Source organism: Bos javanicus, chromosome 16, assembly GCF_032452875.1.
Source record: "Bos javanicus breed banteng chromosome 16, ARS-OSU_banteng_1.0, whole genome shotgun sequence".
NCBI classification, from domain to species: Eukaryota; Metazoa; Chordata; class Mammalia; order Artiodactyla; family Bovidae; genus Bos; species Bos javanicus.
Window position 1 is genome coordinate 73,243,048 of NC_083883.1, and position 14,030 is coordinate 73,257,077.

Here is a 14,030-nt window from a genome sequence, read left to right on the forward strand (position 1 = left end):
AAGGCAGACACAGGTTACACGTAGAATGTGGGGTTTTCTGATGACATAATGGTCCTCCTCCGTGACACTTATGTAGGGGGAGCAGCAGTAGCACGTAGTAAGTGTTTGTTACGTCTCAGAGGGGACCTGACTATTCTGTTCACATCAAGGCCAAGCTTTTCCCCCAGGAGCCGCATCACAATGCAGAGGAGTGCTGGGTTAACATGCAAGATCTAACATCCGTCAGTGCCCTCAGCAGGCTTGCTATTATTCAATTATTTGTGATTCCATCTTTAAAGTCTCTTTTTGCCGTGTTGCTTGCCATGTGAGAGCCGGGACTGAGTGACACATCCCCATCCTGTCTCTGGCAGGTAGTGTAGTTGACAGCACAGTTGTTAAAAGATGATTTGCTGATGGATTTGGATTTGGGGTCCCCTGGAGAAGGAAATGGCACCCCACTCCAGTATTCTTGCCTGGAAAACCCCATGGATGGAGGAGCCTGGGAGGCTACAGTCCATGTGGTTGCAAAGAGTCGGACACGACTGAGCGACTTCAATCCTTGGATTTGGGCCGGTACAGAGCATATAAGAATACATTCAACTAGCGGCTTCAGGCATGGCTCAGACTTTTTGTGACGAGTATACGTGAAGCAGTTCAACCGTCCTGTCCCCAGCCTGCACTGCCATCTGTATCCTGGTTCTGGCCCCAGTCATGCCAGTTCCCTTCACCCTCTCTCTGCCTCCCACAAGTCTCAACTAGTGGCCTGATATTTGGAGACTCTTTCTCTGGGTCCAATCCCAGAGTCTCCTGGGCTGAGCCTCTCCTGAGAAGGTCAGGACCGTCTGCTCTGGAGCAGGCCACTCTGGCCATTGGCCTGCTTTGGGCAAGTTTGGCTTTCTTGGGTCCTATTCAGGGACCACTCACGTGTGTTTTTCTCTTCCTCTTGCCGCTAGCCCTCCTCTATGCCACCATCTTTGGGAACGTGACGACCATTTTCCAACAGATGTACGCCAACACCAACAGGTACCATGAGATGCTCAACAGTGTCCGGGACTTCTTGAAGCTCTACCAGGTGCCCAAGGGGCTGAGCGAGCGAGTCATGGATTACATCGTGTCCACCTGGTCCATGTCCAGAGGCATTGACACAGAGAAGGTAAGGAGATGATGGGCTCAGGTAAACCACTCACCCCTCAGCCTTCCCAGGGATTCCTGAGCCTTACCTCAGACGGTTCTCACTCCTGGCTGTGCATCTGAACTCACCTGGATGTAGTTTTGGAATCCCAGGTCCCACCTCCAGAAACTTTGATTGCTTGCCCATCAACCTTTCTGAAGGACCGGCGATTAAGAGAGATTACCAACTGGTAAGGCAGATTGTATCAGTATCTCCTGAAGAGGAGATGGACTAGCAGTCTGTCTATGGCAGGATTTCCTTATCAGCTGATATGCTGGTAAGAATCAGGGCCACCCAGGGTGAGATGACCAATATTACTGATTTTCCTTCCACCTCTTGCCCCAAGATGACATATCTCTGCTGCTAATCCACTTTTGATTCAAAGTTTCCGATTCAGATTTTTTATATATTGTTCATGCATGAATTTTGATTTTCAGAATATTGTGCTACACTATAATTTGTTTTGGGGCTTCCCTGGTGGCTCAGACGGTTAAGAATCTGCCTATAATGCAGGTGACCCAAGTTCAGTCCCTGAGTTGGGAAGATGCCCTAGAGAATGGCACAGCAACCCACTCCAGTATTCTTTTCTCAGAAATCCCATGGACAGAGGAGCCTGGCGGACTACAGTCCTTGGGGTGGCAAAGAGTTGAACACAACTGAGAGACTAACCCATGATTTGTCTTGATGGCTGAGTTTTTAAATCTCCTTAAATTTTGTGTCCAAGGCTATTGCTTTACTCTAGTCTTGGCCCTGATGGGACTCCCAGGATGTGGTCATTAAAAACGGGTTTCCAGTCATCATCCTGGACCTTTGGAATCAGAAAATTTGTGAGGAGGAATGAGGTGGGATGGAGATGGAAAATCTGCATTTTGAACAAGGGTCCTATTCATAAGACAAGTCTGGGAGATACCGACCAAGGGCTTTTACTTAATAAGCAGTTGATTTGACCAGAGCATCCCTTAGGCTCTTTTCTAGATGTTCCTGTGAAATAGAAATGGCAATAGATCCCTACCAGTCTCCAAAAGTTGCATTATTCTACATGCATTCCAATAAACTGAAGAAAATTTGGTGGTGCTGGAAAGAACAAAGATATTTGAGAATGATCATTTGTGAATGATCTCCTTTGTAATATTTTCTTTGAGCAAAGATGTAATCCTAGGTTAGTTTTTCTCTGCTTCTTCAGTCTTTGGAATGGCTTTTCTCTCTTTAATCATCATTCCCTAAGTATTCAGGGAATTCTGATTCCTTCCCTTGTTAGAGTGAGGCAAACAGAATGATATTACTGTTGAAAAATACCTTATGACACCTTCAAAGCCAAACTCAGTGTCTTGGGAGTCCGCTCTTCACACTCTGGTCTTTCTCCATTAGAAGGGTCCCTTGAGAGTTGACAGTTTAAATGGAAAAATTTAACTGGTCCCAACTTCAAAGGGAGGATACTTTGATTTTGTTGAATATCTGCTGTAATAATAGCAATAATGAAACCATACCACATACCAGCTGCTGCTGCTGCTAAGTTGCTTCAGTCGTGTCCAACTCTGTGCGACCCCATAGATGGCAGCCCACCAGGCTCCCCCGTCCCTGGGATTCTCCAGGCAAGAATACTGGAGTGGGTTGCCATTTCCTTCTCCAATGCATGAAAATGAAAAGTGAAAGGGAAGTCGTTTAGTCATGTCCGACTCTTTGCGATCCCATGGGCTGCAGCCTACCAGGCTCCTCTGTCCATGGGATTTTCCAGGCAAGAGTACTGGAGTGGGGTGCCATCGCCTTCTCCGAATATACCAGCTAGCATGTCTTAAAGTTGTATTAAGAGCAGATACTTAACTGCACTTCTGGCCCTGCGTTCCTGCTTCACATGCTTCACAACTACCCTGGAGAGGGAACTGTCCTCAGGTATGAGGACCCAGCAGCCCAGTTAACTTTATTAATTGCCCCCAGTCACAGAGTTGAGAATGGCAAAGTCTGGATTTGAACCCAGTTTTGTCTGACTTCAAAGCTTGTGCTTTTTCCTACTACTGCTTTTAAAAAAACAACAACTGTAAAACACAGACTGGAGGGAAGGACGAGTCCAAATTGGGGTGCCCTCCTCTCTCAGACGGGCAGGCATTGGTTGGGAGGGACATCATCTCTGGCTTTGCTCACCACTGGCCGCACTGCTCCTGTTTTTCTATTCTGCTGTCTCGACCCGGCCCCTGGAGGTTCTGTGGGTGCCTGGCAGCTGATGGAGCAGAAAGGAACTCGGATCGCTCAGCCCTGAGGCTCCTTTTCCCAGGGGCCAGGATGCCTTTGTAAATCTGATTGTCCAGAAAGAAGCCCTCTTCTGCCCTCACTGCAAGGCTGGGCTGGGCGGCTGCCCCTGGGAGACAGCACTCATCAGCTCTGCTCCTCCCTTCCCCTGCCTGCTGTCTCCCTGGAGGGCTCTGGGATTTTCCCGAGGTCCTGATCCAAATCGAAGAGGAAGTATTGTGGCAGCTCAGGGCAGAACCCAGACCGGCCTGGGGTGGCTGCTGTTCCTTGGCAGGCAATTGCTGGGGAGAGAGCCAGTCCCAAGGCCCTGTCTCCATCCCACTACCTCCATTCCAGACTGGAATGGTCAGTGATGACCGGGGCGTCTAGGGGATGTGTGTGCAGTGGAAGGGTGGGAGTGCTGGGCAAGTCTGACGTTAGCAGTAATTAGCTGACGACTTTGGACCTTAGACCAACATGGGTCCCTCTGAGCTTCAATTTCCTTGTCTGTGACACATGAAAACTAGATGACTTGTAAGGCTAAGGCTGACCTCTATGATCCTTTGGACTCTGACGTCCAGAACTTCAAAAGCCTCCCTCAGGCTGACCTGCTGCTCTGCTGTGATTATACCATCAGAAATGAGAGCCCTTGTGCATTGAGCCCGGTCACATGTGGGCATCAAACCAAGTCTTTAACACCACAGCACGTGGAATCTTCCAAAGAATTCTATACACAAGTTAGAACAAGAAGACTTGAGGAACACAGAGCTTTAAGTTCACATGACTCGAACAAGTGGAAGCCAGGAGTCCAGATCTGCTTCATCCCAAAGCCTGTTCCCGCACCTGTGCTTTATCCATCCTGCCCCCACCACCGCTTTCCCCCAGGGAGGCTCCATGAACCTCCATGGTGGCATCTCCTCGGGGCTTCTGAGGCCTCAGAGACCAGCAAGAATTTTCTCTCCTCAAACCAAGCAGAAGGGCAGGTAACCCAGGAAGACGACAGGGTCTCAAGCTGGTACCCTCCCTCAGAGAGAGGCGTTCAGGAGCCCCTGCTGGTGTAGGACCAAGGCAAGGACGATGGGGGTGCTGGTGGCTGAGAGGGTCTGTCATTTCTCCCCTCCAGTCCCCTCTCCTCCTCTCACGTGCTTTCCCTGGGCTCTGGGAACAGGGCCCATGAATAAGACATTGTCTCCATGCTTCTGCTGGCAAAGCTCAGCCTGAGGGAAGGGAAATATCGAAGGTGAATTCACCTGGAGAGCAAATCTTAGTTTCAGACCGCTGGGCACAGTTTCGACATGACAAGCAAGAGTTCCCCACTCCCTGGTGTTCTGCTTAGAGAGAGAGGATCCAAATTAAATCTGCCTTTTCCAGGAGTCTTGCTTTAATGAGTCTGAAGGAGGGGAAGTACTTAACGAGCACTCTGCCTAAGCATTGGCCATCCGATTTTCCCCTGCCTCGGTCAGTCCTCCAGCCCCACTCCCAGGGAACATGCTCGCTTCCTTGGCATCCTGCCACGGCAAAGCAGCAGAGGGGACCTGCGTTTATTGAGTGCCTTGCTGGGGCTGTGAGGTGTCACGAGGCGTAGATACCAGGTGCACTGGTAGATATACTTTCATTTAATCCTCACGGTGAAAGTGAAAGTCGCTAAGTCGTGTCCGACTCTTTGCAACCCCATGGACTATACAGTCTATGGGATTCTCCAGGCCTGAATACTGGAGTGGGTAGCCAGTCCCTTCTCCAGGGGATCTTCCCAGCCCAGGGATTGAACCCAGGTCTCCCGCATTGCAGGTGGATTCTTTACCAACTGAGCTATGAGGGAAGCCCTTAATCCTCATAAGGCAGTGATGAAAATCAAAGTGTTAGTCACTCAGTCATGTCCGACTCTTCGTGACCCCCTGGACTGCAGCCCACCAGACTCCTCTGTCCATGGAATTCTCCAGGCAAGAATACTGGAATGGGTTGCCATTCCGTTTTCCAGGGGATCCTCCTGACCCAGGGATCGAACCCAGGTCTCCTGTGTTGCAGACAGAGTCTTTACCAACGGAGCCACCAGGGAAACCCAATATATATATATATATTTTTTTTAACAGCAGAAAGAACACAGGGAGCCCAGCCTAGCTCTCTGTGGTGATCTAGAGATGTGGGATCCAGGGAGGGGAGGGGGACTCAGTAGGGAGGGGAATGTACTTACAATTAGGCTGATTTGCATTGTTGTACAGAAGAACCTGGCTTCCCAGGTGGCGCTAGTGGTAAAGAACCGGCCTGCCAGTGCAGGAGACATAAGAGATGTGGGTTTGATCCCTGGGTTTGGAAAATCCCCTGGAGGAGGGTGTGGCAACCCGCTCCAGTATTCTGGCCTGGAGAATCCCATGGACAAGGGAGCCTGGTGGGCTACAGTCCACGGGGTCACAAAGAATTGGACATGATTGAAGTGACTTCACACACACACACACATGCAGCAGAAACTAACTCAACATTGTAAAGCAATTTTCCTCCAGTTAAAAAATAAATTAAAAAAATAGGAAAAAAGAGAAACTGAAGTGTAGAGCAATGAAGAGAGGGGGGAACTGAGATTCCAAGTGTTGGGCCCCCTCTTTCCAACGCAGAGTTCAGGGCGTGCAGAGCCGGTGGGTGGAGCAGCGCTGTTCTGGACAAGGGGAGGTTGAAGTTGGGTTTGAAAGAGGCTGCGGGACTTCGCGATGTGGAGGTGAGCACCAGGAGCACGGGCAGAGGGTTTGTGCTGAGGTGGAGGAGCAGGGGTGGGGAAGTGACCCGCACCGCCAGGAGATGTCGTCACTGAGCACATTTGATGTTACGCCCCCGGTTTTGTTCACAGGCTAGGATGCGAGAAAGGGTTGTTTTAGGAACACGCCTGCTTTCTCAGGAAGAGTCCACCTGGAGGTGTCCCTTGCGTTACTTCACGCTTGCTACGTAAGGGGCCACGAATGGTTTCTCGCAAAAATTTAGTCCAGAGAAGTGTTTCTCCCCGTAGGAAAGACTGAGACATTTTTATTTGGGAGGTGAGACCCACATGGCCTCTTACAGTTCCCAGTTTGCCTTGAGTTCCTTGAGAGCCAAAGAGCAAGCCCTTTGGTTTTGGGCAGGTGTATCATGTAGGAAGTGCTTGGTATCTACACTGGGCTCTGGAGTGAGCCTGCCTAGTCAGAGAGTCCAGCTCTGCCATTTCCTGGTTGTGCAACTTTGGGCAAGTTATTGATCATCCCCGAGCCTCAGTTTTCTCATCTGTAAAATGGTACCACAATAGCACTTACACCAGAGAGTTTATGTGAGGATTCGATTAGCTGGTGCACGGAAAACTTGAAAATGTAAGATCACACCTCTCCTGACTTTCCTTCTGCTTTCCTTCTCCATCGTTCTCCTCAGCACTTACTGCTGAATTTTACTCCTTTTGACTTTAATTTGTCCCCTCCCACTAGTAAGTCACACAAAGGCAGGGTGTTCTGTTTGCTGCCTACATCCTCAGAGCCTGGAATGATCCCTGGCATACACTAAAGTGTTCAGTAGCTAAGTATGGAATGAATGAATGACTCCAAAGTGCTTAGTAACGCCTAAGGAAGTGCCTAAGATACCTAAGGCACTAAGATACCTAAGGAAGTTACCTAAGTAACACCTAAGATACATCACTTCATATCTCTCTTCGAATCAATCCACCTTCAGTCCATCAGCAGACCGTGGCAGCTGTATCTTCAAAATATGTTCAGGATTTGATTACTTCTCCCTGGCTCCCCTGGCAACATCCCAGTCCGAGGCCCCTCCCTGCTCCCCGGAGCCCTGCAGGAGTGGGCTAACCCAACACCTGGGCTCCACTCCTGCCATCCGACAGTCAGGGCCCGCTAATTCCACTCTGAAGCTGCCACAATCCTCTTAAAATATAGAGGCTCCCCATCCCTCCCCTGCTCAGAGTCTCCCAATGTGTCCCTGTCCCACTCAGAATCAAAATCAAAGTCTTTTCATAATGTAAGTCTCCACATCCTTTCAAGCTTGTCATCCTCCTGTAGCCCCCTCTCGCACCCCCAGCTTTCCCCTCATTCACACGGGCTGTTGCTCAGGTCCTCTCACAGCCTTTGCGACTCCGCTGGAATGTTCTTTCATAGGGCTCCCTCTGACACGTTATGCAGATGTCACCGTATTTGTCACCTACTCAGGGAGCCCTTCCTGGATTTCCAAAGGGTCTCATGTACTCCCAGCCCCTTGACTCTCAAGTCCCTGACCTGAGCGTTTGGCACAGATTTGGGGGCCCCTGTCTCTCTCCCACAGGGACTGTGGCTGTCTTGCCCACTGGTGCCTTGAAGAGTGTGGTCTAGTCTAGTGGGTGTCGCTTTGGCCCCTGGGGAGCTGAGAGAGCAGCGAGCTGGAGGCCACAGCAAGGATCCTGATGCGTTTTCTTCCCGTGCTCGGCCAGGTCCTGCAGATCTGCCCCAAGGACATGAGAGCGGACATCTGCGTGCACTTGAACCGCAAGGTCTTCAAGGAGCACCCGGCCTTCCGGCTGGCCAGTGACGGCTGCCTGCGGGCACTGGCCATGGAGTTCCAGACGGTGCACTGTGCCCCCGGGGACCTCATCTACCACGCGGGGGAGAGCGTCGACAGCCTGTGCTTCGTGGTCTCCGGCTCCCTGGAGGTGATCCAGGATGACGAGGTGGTGGCCATTCTAGGTAGGTACTGCCTTTGCTGGGTGGAGGCTTCCTGGCGGCTTGGCTTTGCTGCCTCCTTCAACCAGAGATGGCTTCACATGGCTGGCCCAGTGGTTAGCATCCAGGCATCTATCCAGCAAACACATGTCTGAGTGCCTGTCTTGTGTCAGGTGATGTTTGAGGCACTCAGGATCCTTCAATGACAAAAATGATTTTTTTGTCCTCCAGGAGCTCTGCTGGGGGAGGAACAATAAGCAGACATTTGAATATAGTGGCAGGGACACCTGCCTAAGATTCAAGTATTGGGGGTGGCTTCCTGGAAGAAATGACACCTAAGTTGAAAGCTAAAAATTGAGCATGAGTTAGCACAGAAAAGAGAAGGGACACAGGAGTACTCTAAGCAGAGGGGAAGGCATGTGTGAAATCACTACAGAGAGAGAGCAAGCATGATTCATTTGTACAACTGTCAGTACTCAGTATGGCTTGGAACACACACAGCAAGGAGGGCCATGGTGAGAGGTGAGGTCAGGAAGGGAGCTGAGCTCTAGGCAGATTGTGTCAGGCTCGGAAAGCCAGATTAAGGACTGGGATGTTATATTGAGGAGCCATGAAGGGCTTCAAGCGAGAGAAAGGCATGATCAGATCTGCACTTTAGAAAGATGATTGTAGTTGCGGAGTTAATTGAAGAGGGAAGGCGGTGGGTAGAGAGATGAAGCTGGAGACTTGTTATCTGGGGGCAAACTGGTGGAGCCCTAAACTGTTACTCGTGCTGGGCAGATACAGAGGAGCGAGTGGAGTTGACGTATTTAAGAAACAGAATCCACAGCTCCTGATGGGGGATTGGCTGTGGGGGAGAAGGAAGTCAATGGATGAGGACTACTGGTGTGCCATGCACTGTGATAGCGAGTGTGTCGGGGGAGCAGAGGCATGGGGGAACATGTGTGCATTTGGTGCTTGAGCATCCGTGGCCTTGGAGAGATTCATCCAGTTGCTGGTGGCAGCTGCAGAACACCTCTTTAGGGGGGCATATTTGCCTCTCTGAGGGGGCAAGCCACCACAATAATACCCACCATTTATGGTCATCTATTCTGTACCAGGCGTTTCACATACAGATCCTCAGTTCATCTTTACAGTAACCCTACAAAATGGTTTTATTATCACCATTGTGTAGGTGAGACAATGAAAGCTCAGACAGGTTAGAGAAGTTTCCTAGGACCTCAGGGTTGATGAGGTCCATGGAGTCAGCATCTTGGAGTGCCTCAAACTCTAGAACCTCGGCTCTGATCCACTGAACAATACTGCAGTCCTAATGAGAACATATGTAGTTTGCCGGCTCATTCAGCTTGCCAGACACTGGTACACATTGTGGACTTTTTTTTTTTTTTTTAATCTTTGGGTGTGCTTTCTTAGGAAACTGAGACAGGGAGAGATTGTTACACTGAATTAGAGTTGAGATTCAAACTAAGTATCCAGACATAGATAGTATTTTTTGTTAAAGCCTGAAATTTGTTTCTGTTTGATTTGGGAGTATATGCTATCCAGCCTCTTTTCTCCCCTGGCTCTGAGTCAACTTGCCCTCTTGATTACATTCCACTCAGGGTAACCCAAAGATGCTTGGTATTCCTTTAGCATATGCTGGCAGATGGTGGGAGGGAGACTGAGATAGAGATTCAGCAGGGGATGGAGGCTGAAACTTCGTTCAAGTAAATTTTGGATTCTTAATACGGCAACCCATTCCAGTACTCTTTCCTGGAAAATCCCATGGACGGAGGAGCCTAGTAGGCTGCAGTCCATAGGGTCACTAAAAGTCGGGCACGACTGAGCAACTTCACTTTCACTTTTCACTTTCATGCATTGGAGAAGGAAATGGCAACCCACTCCAGTATCCTTGCCTGGAGAATCCCAGGGACAGAGGAGCCTGGTGGGCTGCTGTCTCTGGGGTCCCACAGAGTTGGACACGACTGAAGCGACTTAGCAGCAGAAGTACCCACTGAACTCTGCAGAGTTGTTCTGTCCCTTACCTTCCTCATCAACAGAGATGTCAGATTTGATTGTGCATAAGGAACAGCACACACCAAGGGTTCAGTTCAGTTCAGTCCAGTCACTCAGTCATGTCCGACTCTTTGCGACCCCATGAATCGCAGCACGCCAGGCCTCCCTGTCCATCACCAACTCCCAGAGTTCACTCAGACTCATGTCCATTGAGTCAGTGATGCCATCCAGCCATCTCATCCTCTGTCATCCCCTTCTCTTCCTGCCCCCAATCCCTCCCAGCATCAGAGTCCTTTCCAATGAGTCAACTCTTCACATGAGGTGGCCAAAGTACTGGAGTTTCAGCCTTAGCATCATTCCTTCCAAAGAAATCCCAGGGCTGATCTCCTTCAGAATGGACTGGCCAACAAAGATCCATCTAGTCAAGGCTATGGTTTTTCCAGTGGTCATGTATGGATGTGAGAGTTGGACTGTGAAGAAAGCTGAGTGCCAAAGAATTGATGATTTTGAACTGTGGTGTTGGAGAAGACTCTTGAGAGTCCCTTGGAGATCCAACCAGTCCACAAAGGGTTAAACCATTGCTTTAGTATTGCTGCAGGGAAGACATTTATCTCTACCTTTAATACTATCAGTGTCCCCAGTAAAGAGGACTTTCCTTCAGTGATAACTCTCTGGACATTTGCCTAGCTGAGAAGAAGGGTAACTAGCAACTAGTGGGCTCTCTCTTGAATTTGAATTTGAGTTGATCATTTGGTGTAGGGTGTCTTTCACCCATTTCCCTCCCTGATAACTTCCCATATGCATTTCCGAGGAGTGTAGCCTCAGACCAGTACCACCCCCCCCCATACACTCATACTCAGGGCTTCCTAATCAGCCCCCACCCCCACCCCAAGCTAAACCGCTGCACTATTAGGGGTTGGATTTGGCCACCTAGGCATGGAGGTAGGAAGAGCTGCAGAGGGTGAGGAAGGCAAAAGGTTACTTCCCAGCTCCATCTCATATCCCCTCAGCCTGGGCCTCTTGTGGGGAAGCAACCAGAGCTTGGGCTTCCCAGATGGCACAGGGGTAAAGAATCTACCTGCCAACGCAGGAGACATAAGACACATGGATTCAATCCCTGGGTTGGGAAGATCCCCTGGAGTGGGGAATGGCAGCCCGCTTCAGTATTCTCACTGAAGAATTCCAGGGACAAAGGAGCCTGGTGGACTACAGTCCATGGGGCTACAAAGAGTCAGACACAGCTGAGCATACACACACAACCAGATTTGGTTCATTGTTGACTTCCTTGGTCAACTGACTGCTTCTCCGGGTCCAGCCCTCTGCCTTGGGCCCTCTTGGGCATCCTGCCAGCTCCAGCTGGCAATGTGGATAAGACCTCTGAAATAGCTCAGCAGCTTCAGATTCAACGTGGTGGTTTCCCTCAGGCTGTCCAGACTGGAAAAAGCAGGTATCTTCAGGAGCCAGACTGAGTCCAAAGAGTAGGTCCTAGCTTGACCTCCTAAAGAGTCTTTGACATTTCAAGACACTCTTACTCTATAAAAAGATGGCACAAGTCCTTTGCGTGAACTCAGCCTCTGGGCCGAGAGATATGAGAGTCCAAGCAGTTTTCTCCCTGGAAACTTCAGAATCTTGTTGTTACTGTTGTTTTTCTCAAATTAGAATATCCTATGCCCAATGGACTGAAATCAGTTTGTTCTTGCAAAGAGGGTTCGGCATCCAGCAGATATTAGAACTAGAGCTTTATGGTCCTTCGATGCCTTTCACTTCAGTCCACTTGAAATTTACTGAGTCAACTGTCACAGAGGTGGGGATGAAGCAGTGGACCAAATGCCAGTCCAGCCTTCAAGGAGCTGCTGCACATGGTGGAGACGGACATCATTAAAAAGACACCAATCATACTGCTTGGTAACTGTTGCCATAGACAGAATACAGGTGCTTCTTGAGGGTTATGGGATATGTAACTATTGAGAAACTACCGTGTAACCAGTGCTTCAATGAGAATAGCCAAGGAATCCTTAGTTGCCATAAAGCAGGAGGCTTTCAGAAAAAACCCAGAACTCATCCATCTCATTCCTTTGGTCTCTGGCCTCTTGTTATCAGTTCTTTGATTTACACTCTGCTAATTTGCTTCCTCCTTCCAGTTCTGATATTCCACCCCCATTCTCTGTTTAATTTTAGCACAGACTCCAAGAACAAGGAAAAGGGTCAGGATTCATAACTGAATGTGTTTCCTATGTATTAAAAATAAAACCCTCTCTGATAGAAGTTTTCTAGAAGACTGTTTGTCAAGCTTTCTTGACTGCATCTCAGTGTATATTGTACTGTGAACTGATATACCCATGTTCACATACACAGTTATACATGATCCCAGTACTTAATGCTGCTGTGCGAGATGCAACCTCATATTTTCTACTAGATTCTATTCTCTTTCATTTAGAAAGAAATTGACAGTCATGACCCACTCAATTGCTGTCTTGACCTGCTGTCAGCCTGCAGTTTAAAAACATGGTCCTGCAGACATAGAGAGTATCTCTCTCGGATTGAAAACCATGCTGTCCTCCAAGGACAGAGAATATACTAGATGATCTCTTGTGTTCTCCTTTCCCTGTGAGGTTCTCTGCCTGATTTTTGAAATGATATCCTCCTAATCTCCTTTTGGAATTCTCTTAGAAATCACTTCATGGCTTCTCCAATTTAGTTTCTTGGCTCTTTGAAATAAATTCAAGTCTTTAGCCTGTGTATTTTATTCATTAGATTTTTAAAGTAATCTTCTTTTAAGTTTTTCTTCAGTTCAGTTCAGTTCAGTTGCTCAGTCATGTCTGACTCTTTGTGACCCCATGAATCGCAGCACACCAGGCCTCCCTGTCCATCACCAGCTCCCAGAATTCACTCAAATTCACGTCCATCGAGTCAGTGATGCCATCCAGCCATCTCATCTTCTGTCGTCCCCTTCTCCTCCTGCCCCCAATCCCTCCCAGCATCAGGGTCTTTTCCAATGAGTCAACTCTTCACATGAGGTGGCCAAAGTACTGGAGTTTCAGCTTCAAAATCATTCCCTCCAAAGAAATCCCAGGGCTGATCTCCTTCAGAATGGACTGGTTGGATCTCCTTGCAGTCCAAGGGACTGTAAATAGTCTTCTCCAACACCACGGTTCAAATAGATACCACAATAAAAACTACTCATGTCATTCCTGCCCAAGTGGCTCTCTTAGCATCTGCAAGTAAGTTGTTATCTCAGTTCTGTGTTACTTGACCAACATAAGTGAGTGATGAGCTTTCATCAGGGCTAAGCTTGAGCGTGATCCATCTCTCTGTTTCCATCTTATATGTGCAATATTTAAGTGTTTCTGTTTCACTGTGATTTAGCATCTCTGTAGTAACTGTTATGGGGTTTGCATTTTAGTACTTAATTCATATTTTAGTCATGGATCATCTCCTGTCTTCTGTTTTTGTTGTGTTTTGGTTCCTCATATTGGGCAAGACAGACATCTTGGTTGCCAGCCTACATTGAGTAGTGGCAGGAGCCCTGGACGTGGAACTGGAGATGTAACTGTAGCCCTGGTCCTTCACTAACTCCCTGCAGGAGCTGCCACCGCGTGGTTGAGTCTCCAAGGCCTCCTGTGGTCTGCTAAGTCCGTCACACTGCGTCAACTGCACATTGACTCCTCTGTCACCTGTGAGCGGAGTCCTTTGGTTTTAGATGTCTGGCCTGGCCCAGCACATGGAAGGCACTGGGGGCTGTTTGCTGAACTGAATTGAAAGGCAGGACTATGAAGGGCCCTATGGTCCAGAATAAGGATCTGGACTTCATCTTGAAGGGATAAGGGACCCATAGAGGGTTTTAAACATGGGAAAGATGTGAAGATTTGGTTTCCACAAATACAGAGACATGGAAGCTAGTCATGTCTAGGAGGCTCAGGTGAGAAATCACAAGGACCTGAGTAAAGTGATGGAAAGGAGATGGGGAAGACGTGCCAGAAAGAACAGGAGGGGAAGGACCTCCAGGAGAT

General features: G+C 48.8%; 1 protein-coding gene across 2 annotated transcripts in view; it reads left to right on the forward strand.

The window, feature by feature from the left end:
* KCNH1 (potassium voltage-gated channel subfamily H member 1) overlaps nucleotides 1–14,030 on the forward strand; it is a 448,093-nt gene that overhangs the window by 309,942 nt on the left and 124,121 nt on the right. For both annotated transcript variants that reach the window (XM_061383594.1, XM_061383597.1), the window contains exons 8-9: nucleotides 933–1,132; nucleotides 7,797–8,049. In XM_061383594.1, coding sequence (XP_061239578.1) covers nucleotides 933–1,132; nucleotides 7,797–8,049 — 453 coding nt within the window. The remainder of the gene's footprint in view (nucleotides 1–932; nucleotides 1,133–7,796; nucleotides 8,050–14,030) is intronic.